We start from the raw sequence: 13212 nt of genomic DNA on the forward strand, positions 1-13212 counted from the left end.
AGAGAGAAACAGAACTCCTTTTGGCCCCTGAAATATACCCGGACTTCCCACAGTCAGTTGGCATGTCACCTCCTCCAGGAAGCCTACCCTGATTGTTTCTGGGACTTCCCTTCTCTCTGCTCCCACAATGCCCTGGGTGCCACCCACCCATCACTGAGTGTGTTACTCTGTCATAGCTGCCTACTTCCTCATCTGTTTCCATGAGCTGCAATATGGTCTGTGTCTCATTCATTGTGGGACTCTCCATCACCCAGTGAGTGGAACGAACTAGTACAAAGAAATGCCTGTGAGGTGGGTGGCAGCCTCATCACCATTATTATTTTTGTTATCATTGCTATCATCATCGGCTTCATTTGCCCCATTTTACGGACAAGAAAACCAAACGTGAGAAAGCCGAGGCAACTGCTTGAAGTCACATAGCCTGGAACTAGTAAAGCCAGGATGATCTCAGGTAATTCATTCTCAATCACCGGTTACCAACTACCACTACCTAGTCATAAGCACTCAACAAATACCTACTCAATCAGAGATGGATCAGCAAACTCTGTAAAGAGGCAGACAGTAGTTTGGGTTTTTTTTGGCTTTGCAGGTCATAGAGTCTTTGTCGTAGGTCACCGAGAGAGAGCAGTCACAAACAATGTGACAAGTGGGCAAGACTTTGTATCAGTTAAACTCTGCTTACAAAAAGAGGCAGACGGCTGATGGTTTCTAGGGTGCTGACCCCGTATTGAATGACTGAATGAATGAATATCTGATCAATGTTTTATTGAGTGGGGCTTCCCTGGTGGCTCAGAATCCGCCTGAGCAATGGTAAAGAATCCACCTGCCAACGTGGGAGATGAGAATTCAATCCCTGGATCAGGAAGATCCCCTGGAGAAGGAAATGGCAACCCACTCCAGTATTCTTTGCTTGGGAAATCCCAGGGACAGAGAAGCCTGGCAGGTTATATCATCCATGGGGTCATAAATCAGTTGGACATGATTCAGCAACTAAACACCAACAACAATTTTATTAAGCACCTACTATGCGCTGAGTGCTGTCCTAAGAACTAAGGACACAATTGTGAACCAAACAGACAAAAAGCTTTCCCCTGATATTCCAATGGGGGAAGCAGATAATAACCAAATAAGCCAAAAAACTGTGGTAGGTCTGGGGCTTCCCTGGTGGTCCAATGGTTAAGAATCTGCCTTCTAACACAGGGGTCACAAGTGTGATCCCTCGTCCAGGAAGATCCTACATGCCGCAGGGCAACTAATTCACTGCCCCACAACTACTGAGCCCACGGTGCCCTGGGTTAGCCAGGGCACCACAACGCATGCCACAACTAAGACTCGATACAGCCAAATAAGTAAATAATTTTTTTAAGTTAAAAAAAAAAAATCAGTGGTAAGTCAGCAAGTGCTAAGTACTACTTTGTTGTTGTTTAGTCACTAAGTCATGTCCACCTCTTTTGTAACCGCAAGGACCATAACCCGCCAGGCTCTTCTGTCCATAGGATTTTCCAGGCGAGAATACTGGAGTGGGTTGCCATTTCCTCCCCCAGGGGATTTTCCCAACCCAGGGATCGAGCTTGCATCTCCTGCATTGGCAGGCAGATTCTTCTCCCACTGAGCCACTTGGGAAGACCCACTAAGTATTACAGAGGAAAAGTTAGAAAGGGAAGAGAATGGAAGGTGTTGTGGTGGGGTGGGGGTGGGGGTGGGGGCAGATAGGGCAGGGGATGCAATTTCATATAAAGAAAGCAGCAGAAATCTCTCTGATAAGAAACCTTCAGGAGATAAGAGAACAATCAGGGTATGTATCTGAGGGGAAGAGTGATTTGTGAAGAAAGACAGCAAGTGCAAAGGCCCTGGGGCTGAATTGTACCTGGTGGGTTCTAAGAACAGTGAGGGGGCCCATGTGGCTGCAGTAGGGTAAGGGAGGAGATGAGAGCTGAGAGGCAGGCAGACACCAAATGCCGAGGCTATTATGGATCATGCTGAAGATTTTGCCTCTTGCTCCAAGGGGATCCATGCATGGGAGGGCTGAGAGCAAGGGAAGGGCTAGGGGTTTCCAGCATCCTCCCTGAAGTCCTGAAGGGTAATGTTTCCCGGTACTGGGCCCAGAGAGGAAGTCAGTGAACAGAATAGAATGGAATGGGAAAGAAGGCACGGCACCAAATATTGACTCTCTCAAGCTTCCATCCCCATCAGCCCTAATGGGCGTGTTTAAATGAGGTCTTCCACCCAACCCAAGCCAACCCACTGGGCTGAGATTTCCTTGTACCCAGGCCCCACTCTGTCCCCAGATGAATCCTTCCCCATGGCTCTGGTCCATGTCCTCCTCCTTCCTCATCTCACAGAGGTTTCCTCAAAGCCAGCCCCCTCCAAAGCTACATCACTGAAGTCAGCTAGGCATTACCTAGGGGTCCTCTTGTCACTGCCTTCTCCATATGCACCCAACCCACTTCCTTGTCCTTCCTGGCACAGAGCTAAACTACATTCCTGGCCTGTCTTGCAGTTGGATGGGACCACATAACCAAGTTCTGGCCAGCAGAATAAGGATGGAGGTGATGGTGCCACTTCTGGGTCTGGTCCATGCAAACCCCCCAGGGTTTCCCTCCTCATCACTCCCTCCTTTGCCTTCTGACTCCAAGGGCTTCAGGGAGGGTGGGGCCATGAGGCAGAAGGAGCCCAGGTCCTGTAGGGACTTTGTAAAAAATGGCTGGGCTTTCCTGGTACCTCAGTGGTAAAGAATCCACCTGCCAATACAGAAGACATGGGTTCGATCTCCAGTCCAAGAAGATCCCATATGCCTTGAAGCAGCTAAGTTGGTACACCACAACTACTGAGCCTGTGTTCTAGAGCCTGAGAACCACAACTACTGAGCGTGCGAGCCCCAGAGCTTGAGTTCTGCGGCAACAGAGGCCACAGCAATGAGGAGCCCTCGCGCCACAAGAGAGTGGCCCCTGCTCACCGAAACTAGAGAAAAAGCCCGCGCAGAAACTAAGACCCAGTACAGCCTAAAAATAAATAAAGAAATAAAAGAAATATATACATATATATAAAGAAGGAATATTTTCTTAATCCCCCAGTTGACCCAAACCAGATTGTGATATAAGCCAGAAGGAAATTCTTTAAATTCACTGAAGAAATCCAGTTCACTACAGCAACTAACATTTTGCACCCTGACCTATACCACATCCTACAGGCAAGCTCAGACCCACTGAAATCAAATTAGCAAAAAGAATGACTCCCATTAATTTACATGCTATCAATCATATGTCAATCACTGTGATAAAAATTTAGCCTACATTATCATGCTGAACCTTCACACAACCCTGAGATATCAATGCTGTCCACACCCTCATTTTGTAGATACGGCTCAGATAGATTAAGTCATTTTTTTCTCCAAGATCACAAGGCTACTAAGTACCTGACTTGAAATTCCAAACAGCTCAATATATAAAGAGTTCCTAAAAATCAATTTTAAAAAAGGGGGCAATAGTCCTAGAAGGGAAAAACATGGGCAAATGATATGAACAAATATTCATTTGCAGAAAGAAAATAAAAATAACTCTTATAAGAAAAGATGCTCAGTCTCAGACTAAGAGAAATGTAAACTGAGTCATAATGAGTTTCATTTATCACCCAAGTTGGCAAGACTCCAAAAGCTTAACAACTGTTGGCAAGGCAATGAAGAAACCAGCATTCTCACTGTTAGAGGTAATGTAATTGGAACAATGCATATAGGAACAATCCCATACAGAGAACAATTTGGCAAGATCTACCAAAAACACAGACTCACCTGCTTTGAGCCAAGAAACCCTTCTGAGAATTGATCCCATGGATATACTTGCTCATGTATCTGGCTGCAATAACAGCATTTATATATAACTAGATACTTTTCTATGTTCTTTATAGTAACTCATTTATCCTTCACAACAATACTTTCACATAAGGACTTATTATCTCCATTTTAGAGATGAGGAAACAGAAGCACAGAGAGGTTAAGTAACATGCCCAAGGTCACACAGTAGAGGAGCTGAAAAACAGTTCATGGACAAGGTTACTGATCACAGAAAGTGTGTCAGAACAAAAGCCTGGTTCAATACAAGTGCCCAGCAATAGGAGTGATGGTGAAATAAACCATTTCCCAGCTGGGCCATGGAATTGAGTTTAGAGTAAGTTAACAGTAAAGATTCTAAGAGAGAGAGTAGGGGTTCTGAGGGACTTCCCTGGTGGTCCAGTGGTTAAGAGTCCATGCAGGGGGCATGGATTCAGTCCCTGATTGGGGAAGTTCCACATGCCAACACAGGGCAGCCAAAAAGGAAAGGAAAAAAAAAGAGTAAGGATCCTAGGGCCAGGCTGCCTAGGTTCAAATCTGTGACTTTGTCACTTTCAAGCTGGTTACCCTGGGGCTAGGGACTTAACTTCTGTGTCTCAGTTTTCCCAGATGCAGCGTGCAGATTAAGTCACTGTGTAAAAAGTGTTTAAACCAACAATCAGCTCACTTTTTCTACAAACATCTAGATAATAAATGTCTTCAGCACCATAGGCCAGATACTGTCTTCGTCAGTTACTCAAATTTAGAATTGTAACTGGAAATTGGCCATAGATAATATGTAAACAAATGGGCATGGGTGTGTGCTAATAAAACTTTATTTATAAAACATGCTGTGGTCCAGATTCAGCCCTCTTGTTGTAGTTTGCCAGCCCCTAGTTTGGAAGAATGCCTGGCATGTGGTTAGCCCAATAGAAGTAGTTTGTTTAGTAAATGGACAATCTAGAATATCCTGCAGTCAATTTTTTATACATGATCTTAGCCAAAAGGCCGAGAAATGATGCTGCAGTCATTTTTTTTTTATGGAATGGGAACACTGTATGAACTGATTTGGAAAGACAACCAAGGTAATGATTAAAGTAATGAAAGCAGGGTATAAAGATAGTATGTTCTGTCTTTCACAGAAAGAAAGGAGTGTAGTTAATAAGAACCTAAATTTCTATGTGCATAAGAAAATTCTGTAAGGATATATAGTCAGCTTAAAAAAAGTAGTCACTTATGGGGGAAAGCAGGAACTGGGTATCTGAGGAAGATGGCCAAAGGTTATATTTTTCTCTGCACACCTTTTACGTGTTTTGAACTTTGAACGATACACACATATTATTTAACTAAAGAATCAAATATTTTAAAGATTCTATCAGGCTCTCTGTCCCCCAGCACAGGGTTTCTCAAAGTCAGCCATGTTGACAATGGGTGCATGTGTGTTCAGGCTTGTCCGACTCTTTGAGACCCCGTGGGCTGTAGCCTGCCAGGCTCCCACGTCCATGGAGTTTTCCAGGCAAGAATTCTGGAGTAGGTTGCCATTTCCTCCTCCAGGGGATCTTCCCAACCCAGGGATGGAACCCACATCTCCTGTACTGGCAGGCGGATTCTTTACCACTGCTGCTGCTGTTGCTGCTGCTGCTAAGTCGCTTCAGTCGTGTCCGACTCTGTGCGACCCCAGGACGGCAGCCCACCAGGCTCCCCCGTCCCTGGGATTCTCCAGGCAAGAACACTGGAGTGGGTTGCCATTTCCTTCTCCAATGCAGGAAATTGAAAAGTGAAAGTGAAGTCGCTCAGCCGTGTCCGCCTCCTAGCGACCCCATGAACTGTAGCCCACCAGGCCCCTCTGTCCATGGGATTTTCCAGGCAAGAGTACTGGAGTGGGTTGCCATTGCCTTCTCCGTTTACCACTGCACCACCTAGGAATCCCACTGTTGACACTGGGGCTGGATAATTCTCTGTTGTATGTGAAATTGTCAGACGTTGCGCAGCATCCACAGTCTCTATCCACTGGATAACAGTAGCAGAAGTGACAACCCAGACTGACACTGCCGAAGGTCCCCTGCTGGGGGAGCAAAACCACCCCAGTTGAGAACCACGGCCCTAACCCAAACTCCTACAAGCTATGCTATGTTACCAACCCTCCCATTTTCCCTCATCTTTCCTAAGAAGACTTTTTAGCGAGAGTTTATCGCAGATTTGATCCCTGGGTCGGGAAGACCCCCTGGAGGAGGGCATGGCAACCCGCTCCAGTATTCTTTCCTGGAGAATCCCATGGACAGAGGAGCCTGGCGTGTTACAGTCCATGGGGTCACAAAGAGTCGGACCCAACTGAAGCGACTGAGCACAGCACAGCACATCAGGTGTCGACACTATGCCGAGCGGTATTGAAATGTTAAAACAGTCCTCCCCTCAAAGGTGCCATTTTTAGCCACAGTTCACAGATGGGGAAACTGAGGTTCAGAGAGGTGAAACCAGGAAGTGGTGCAGCCGGGATCTGAGCCCAGATCTGGCGCCTCCGAGCCGCCACCACCACCACCACCTCCAGCATAAGCCCACCCCTCCTGTTCTAACCCTCCCACCCTCTCCCTTCCCTGCCTTTACTGATGGTGCCAGGGTTTATTGGCTGGGGATGAAAGCACAGAGAGGTTAAGCAACATGCCTAAGGTCACAGAGTGGAGGAACTGAAAACAAGATTCATCATCTTGGCTCCAGTGACCACCCCCATTCCCAGTATAATAAGCTCCACAGTCCTGGTGGGATCTTTCCCACAATGACGGTCACATTCATCTCTTCCTCTCCACTTCCTCAGCTTTAAAGTTTCACATCTGCCACCCAGAATTTGGGCTCCCAGAGACAGCAAAGAGTGTCCGGTCACCCCTGTGGCCATCTGTAATGACTTCGTCCTCTCTCTGGGTCTCAGACCTCAGAGAGACCATCCAGCGCGGAGACCCACTTCAATCTGACCTCACCCATGAACTATGCCCACACAGCCAGCTCATGCACTGCCCCGCAGCACGACTATGTGGCCACTGACCTGCTCCTACCTTGGGGCCTTTGCCAGGAGCTCTGTTTCCTTAGATTCACCCAGCTCTTCCCTCACTTTGCCCAGGTCTCTACTCAAACGTCACCTCATCAGGGAAGCCTCCCAGACCTCATATGCGAAAGTGCAGCCTCACACTCCTAAGCCCCCCTTTTTCCAGACCACCCACCACTCCAGACAACATATATGTTGCCTTATTTGCCCACTGTCAGTGTCTCCCATTAGAACATCAGCTTTTTGACAACAGGGTGTTTTTTTGGAGGGGCGGGGAGTACTTTACTTATTTATTTTTGATCGTGCTGCACGGCATGTGGGATCTTAGTTCCCTGACCAGGGATCGAACTCATGTCCCCTGCAGTAGAAATGTGGAGTTTTAACCACTGGACCACCAGGGAAGTCCCGACAACAGGGGTTTGTGTGCGTCTTTGTCCCACTGTCTCAGCACCATGGATGAATGAATGAACGAATATGCTCTTTCCACTCTACCCAGGAAAAAGTGGAGCCAAAGCAGAGGAGCTCTCAAGAGGAAATGAGAGAAACGGAGAAGCATTCTAATTCCAGACTCCACACCTTTATTTACGGCATTGTGTGTCCCCCACCCCATCCCACCCTCATCAGGAGCCCTCCCTTTTCTCTCTTTGCCCTTCCACACCTCACTGGCAGTTCTTAGCCCTGGCTTAAATCTGTTGACAGACAGGGACTTGCAAACTTAGAGGCTGTTCTTGGGGCACCTCCCTTTGGTTTAAAATGACTACCTTTTAGCTTCCCGTGCATGGCCCCACTGTGAACAGGGCAAAGGATTGTGCTTTGAAAGGAGATAAAATGCACAGGGCAGCAAGGCCCAGAGCTCCCAGATAGGGAGGATAGGGAGGATCATGGAACACCCTTGCCCAATGCAGGGTCTGACACAGCTAGGCACCAGGGTCAGAGCAATAAGAAAACTCCTACTCACTCTTCAAAACCCAGCACAAATGTCCCCTCTTGCATTAAGCCCAACTCCCCCAGGCAATCTTTTGCCTTTGCTCCAGGGCCCTCAGCCCAGAATTTTTGTTTCCCTCTGTCTCAGTCCTGACAACACAGGGCTAGGGAATGTCTGTCTTCCCCAGTCTGGGAACTCCTCGAGGGCCAGACTGAGACCTGGGTCCTCAGCATTGACCAGCACAGAAAATCAGGATTCATTAGTCCCTGCAGCTGCCCTCTTAGAGGTTAATGCCACACCCCACTGCCTTTTATCAGAAACCAGCTATAGGGAAGATGCAGGCAAGGATGGAAGTTCATCCTTAGGTCTAACCACTTTCCCATTAGCAGCTATCGAAGCCACACTGGGTCTCAGGTCAGAGGCCTGACTGATCCTAGGGCTACTTCCTTCTGTGTGCAAACACATGTAGGCATAATTGTGTCCTGTGGCCACAACAGCTGGCCGGAGTGGGAGGATCTCTGGGGTTCCCTCATTCTTTCAGGAAGCCTGCCTGTGCTCAGGGAGGGTGAGCCACCCATCTCTCCCACGCGTGGGCCTGTCACCAGGAAACACCCCCAAGGACCCCTCCCTGATCACTTACTGCTCCTCCCCCCATCTGCACGTGGCATCTCAACCCAGAAAAGAGGCAGTGCCCCAGGCCGCCCTCCCCATCTATCCCCAAAAAGGGCCCCCCACCACCAGCCCACTGCACCTCCAGATAAGGCTTTCATCCTGGGGTGGGACCTGAAGGCTGGATGGCCAGTGTCCCCTCAGACCCCTAGGGCAGGCAGAGTGCCCCCAACCACCACCCATCAGCAGAAATGACTTTTCATCCAGCGCTCAAGAGGCCAGGGGGAACCAGAGAAGGTACAACAGAGAGAGAATCCAGTCCAGTGGCCTCCCCCACCCAACCGCATTCAAATAGGGATTTGAATATATTTCCTGAGCCGGGGAGGTTGAAGTCAAATCCACCACCCCCTGAACCCTGGGGCCCTTGCAGAAATCCCTACAGAGAAAAAGCAGCTATTTCTAGGTTCCTCCAAACCCCAAGAACCCAGTCTCAGGGCTCTTTGGGACTGGGTCCTGCCTCAATGTACCTCTTGGGATGGACAGAGCTAGGAAGACCAGAGTCCCAGACCCACAGTCCCCCCACCCTCCCCATGCTGCCCCAGGCCCCGGCAGGAAGCCAAGGGGAAGATGTGAGGGGAAGGAAGGGGCCCAGGGCCCAGGAGGAGGCGACGCATGTGGGGGAAGGAATAGGAGGAGGCCCTTCCCCCATAGCCAGAATCTTCGTGGGTGGCGGGGTCAAGGGAGTCCAAAATCTCAGGTGCCCTATCGGCCACCCAGGAGATTCCTAGGGCCCCCTGCGGACCCCTAGCATGTCCCTTTTGGGGTCTAAATCTCCAGCAGAGTCAGCCTGAGGTTTTGGACTTGGGTTAACCCCAAGTTTGCCAGTTTTCAGCCTAGACGTGGGAACCCATTCCTGTTAACCTTGAGGGGGCCACCCCTGAATCTTCAGTGTTAGGACCCCCACATATCCCCCATGCCAGGCCCAGAGTTGGGGCCAGCCTCCTCTCTTCACTGCTGGCCCAGAGGTGCAGTGCATCAACCTCCTGGGTACCAGCCTGGGGCGCCTCCCGCCACCCACCCTCCGGCAGGCCTGCCTGTGGCCCGTCTCACCTGGGACATCTGGGGACGCAGGTTGACTTCCCGCAGGTTGATGGCATGGGGCAGCAGGTTGTTGAGCAGCTGGCACAGAAGGACGCCATCCCGGAGGGCCTGCGCCAGCTCGCACACTTGGGCTCCATCCCAGGTCACACGGTGGCTGGGCGGTAGCACCCGGCACTGGATGAGCCAGTGGGTGCACTGGCGCCACAGCTCCATGGCCGCTGCCTTCCCAGGCCGGTCCACACACCCTCGCGGCCTCCTCCACCCGCCCGACCGCCCGCCTGCGTGCCTGCCTGCCTGCCTCTGCTAGCCAGCTACCACTTCCTCTTTTTTGCCTGTAACTGTCGCCCTGAGAAGGGGTGGAGGAGGAGGAGCCGTGGGGTGGGGGCGGGGGGGGGGGGGAGCACCTGGCCAGACCCAGCCCAGCCCCCTTTCAAGCAGGACCTGGCCTCTCTTTCGCCCACCAGCTAACACCAGGGCATCTGGGCGTGGGGACAGCGTAATTAGGCGGAGTCCCACTGCCTTCCTCTGCATGCAACCCAAGAGCAGGACCACCTCAGGAACACACTCAAAATCCACCCTCTTCTCACCTCTCCCTCCTTCACCTCCTTGCTTGGCCAACCCTGCTCCTTGCTAACCTGGACCAGTCTCCTCCACCTCATCCCCAGGCTCCCGTTCTCACCCACCACAGTCTGTAACCCCCCATCAGAGGGCGCCTATGAACACCCCAGTCAAGCCACTGAGTCCCACAGCCCGCCTCGTTGGGAGTAAAAGTCCTGCCTGTACACCACAAGGTTCTTCCCTTATCCCTTCCACTCTCTCCTTCATTTGCTCTCTTCCAGTCAAACAGGGCCTCTTCAATGTTCCCCGAACCCACGAGGGCACCCCAAAATCTAGAGTCCTAGGACTCACCCTAGAGTCCTGCCACAGGGCCTTTGCACATGCTGGTCCTCTGCCTTAGCTCCATGGCCAGCTCCCTCATTTTCTGCAAATCTTAGCTCCAGGCCACCTTCTCATGAAGTCTTCCCAAACCTCTCCATTTCAAATCACAGTCTTTATTCCCCACCCCATCATACCCTGTCCCACTCCCCCCTCCCCCACATTAAGCCCTGATTACCAGTATTCTTGCCTGGAGAATTCACAGACAGAGGCTCCTGGTGGGCTACAGTCCATGGATTACAAAGAGCTGGACACGATTGAGTGACTTTCACTTTTCACAACACTACTATCCCAGAAACCTGATATTTTATTACGCTTACTTTTTTCATTGTGTATTTGGAAATTTGTGTCTATGTTAAAACCACTATCCCCAGTACCTGGCACATACATATATGTTCCACAAGTATTTGTTGAATCAATGAATAAATAGTTAAAAGCTCTACTGGCTCTATCTTTGACATTTATCCCATAGCTCTGGCCACCATCATCTTATAGACTTCCATAATGTCATTCATTCATTTAGCAAATATTTGCAATCCCAAAGAAAGGCCATGCCGAAGAACGCTCAAACTACCGCACAATTGCACTCATCTCACATGCTAGTAAAGTAATGCTCAAAATTCTCCAAGCCAGCCTTCAACAGTACGTGAAACATGAACTTCCAGATGTTCAAGCTGGATTTAGAAAAGGCAGAGGAACCAGAGATCAAATTACCAACATCCGTTGGATCATTGAAAAAGCAAGAGAGTTCCAGAAAAACATCTACTTTGGTTTTATTGACTACGCCAAAGCCTTTGACTGTGTGGATCACAATAAACTGTGAGGAAAAATCTTAAAGAGATGGGAATACCCGACCACCTGATCTGCCTCCTGAGAAATCTGCATGTAGGTCAAGAAGCAATAGTTAGAACTGGACATGGAACAACAGACTGGTTCCAAATCAGGAAAGGAGTACATCAAGGCTGTATATTGTCACCCTGCTTATTTAATTTCTATGCCGAGTACATCATGCAAAACGCTGGACTGGATGAAGCACAAGCTGGAATCAAGATTGCCAGGAGAATTATCAATAACCTCAGATATGCAGATGACACCACCCTTTGGCAGAAAGTGAAGAACTAAAGAGCCTCTTGATGAAAGTGAAAGAGGAGACTGAAAAAGTTGGCTTAAAGCTCAACATTCAGAAAACTAAGAGCATGGCATCCGGTCCCATCACTTCATGGCAAATAGATGCAGAAACATGAGAACAATGAGAGATTTTATTTTGGGGGGCTCCAAAATCACTGCAGATGGTGACTGCGGCCATGAAATTAAAAAACGCTTACTCCTTGGAATAAAAGTTGTGACCAACCTAGACAGCATATTAAAAAGGAAAGACATTACTTTGCCAACAAAGGTCTGTCTAGTAATAGCTATGGAGAGGGCAATGGCACCCCACTCCAGTGCTCTTGCCTGGAGAATCCCATGGATGGAGGAGCCTGGTAGGCTGCAGTCCATGGGGTCACGAGGAGTCGGACACGACTGGGCGACTTCACTTTCACTTTTCACCTTCATGCATTGGAGAAGGAAATGGCAACCCGCCCCAGCGTTCTTGCCTGGAGAATCCCAGGAACGGTGGAGCCTGATGGGCTGCCGTCTATGGGGTCACACAGAGTTGGACACGACTGAAGTGACTTAGCAGCAGCAGCAGCAGCAGTCATAGCTATGGTTTTTCCAGTAGTCGTGTATGGATGTGAGAGTTGGACTAGAAAGAAAGCTAAGCGCAGAAGAATTGATGCTTTTGAATTGTGGTGTTGGAGGAGACTCTTGAGAGTCCTTTGGACTGCGAGGAGATCCAACCAGTCCATCCTAAAGGAAATCAGTCCTGAATATTCATTGGAAGGACTGACGCTGAAGCTGAAGCTCCAATACTTTGGCCACCTGATGCGAAGAACTGACTCATTTGAAAAGACCCTGATGCTGGGAAAGATTGAAGGTGGGAGGAGAAGGGGACGACAGAGGATGAGATAGTTGGATGGCATCACCAACTCTACGGACATGAATTTGAGTAAGCTCCAGTAGTTGATGAGTGACAGGGAGGCCTGGCATGCTGCAGTCCATGGGGTAGCTGAGAGTAGGTCAAGACTGAGCAATTGAACTGAACTGCTGTCTTAAAGCCCTTATCATTACCTGAAATCATGTGGTCTACGAGGTCTCTCTCCCCACCTCCACCCCCACTAGGCTGGGAGTGTTCTCCTCAGCCCGCTCTATCCCGCAAGCCCCGACCTCACCCCAACACGCCTGGGATTTTTAAATTATTGTAACCACCAGGGGGCGCTAGAAACCTTCATTGGATATAACCGAGCTGTGCACCAAAAGCAGGCTGGCCAAGGAAAGGACACTTCCTCAGCCTGAGACTGAAGTCTCTTCCACATTGGCAGGTGGGAAAGCCCAGCCTGGAAATTCCCAGATTTATGATTCTACAGACACCAAAACTTTCTTCCCCAGGCATCCGTGATTCTCTTTGCGTCAATTTCCTTATCTGTAAAATGAGTGACAACAAACTTCACTGTTTAGAAATACAGTAGAGATCAGAGACGGTGGGGCTGCAAAGATCAGGGGAAGACAGGATAGAGCTCCAGGGCTCCAGGTTTGAATCCCACTTCGGCCAATCACAAGCTGAGTCAACCTTGGGCAAACTTGGGCTTAGTTGCCCCATGCCTGTTTCTGCATCTAGAAAATGGGGTAATGAAAATAGGACCCATCTCATTGAGAGGTCTATGTAAAAATAGAATTATGCAGGCAGGGCAAACAAGTATA

The 13212-nt window shown here is 49.3% G+C and overlaps 1 protein-coding gene across 2 annotated transcripts in view; it reads right to left on the minus strand.

The window, feature by feature from the left end:
- The window catches only part of VAV1 (vav guanine nucleotide exchange factor 1), a 63904-nt gene extending 54113 nt beyond the window's left edge, over positions 1 to 9791 (minus strand). The window contains exon 1 of one of the 2 annotated variants that reach the window (XM_061422420.1): positions 9487 to 9791. In XM_061422420.1, the coding sequence (XP_061278404.1) occupies positions 9487 to 9690 (204 nt within the window). In that variant the 5' untranslated portion in view covers positions 9691 to 9791. The remainder of the gene's footprint in view (positions 1 to 9486) is intronic. The other variant, XM_061422421.1, reaches the window with a different exon arrangement.
- Between the last annotated feature and the right edge of the window lie 3421 nt (positions 9792 to 13212).

This window comes from Bos javanicus, chromosome 7 (genome assembly GCF_032452875.1).
Source record: "Bos javanicus breed banteng chromosome 7, ARS-OSU_banteng_1.0, whole genome shotgun sequence".
Classification (NCBI taxonomy): Eukaryota; Metazoa; Chordata; class Mammalia; order Artiodactyla; family Bovidae; genus Bos; species Bos javanicus.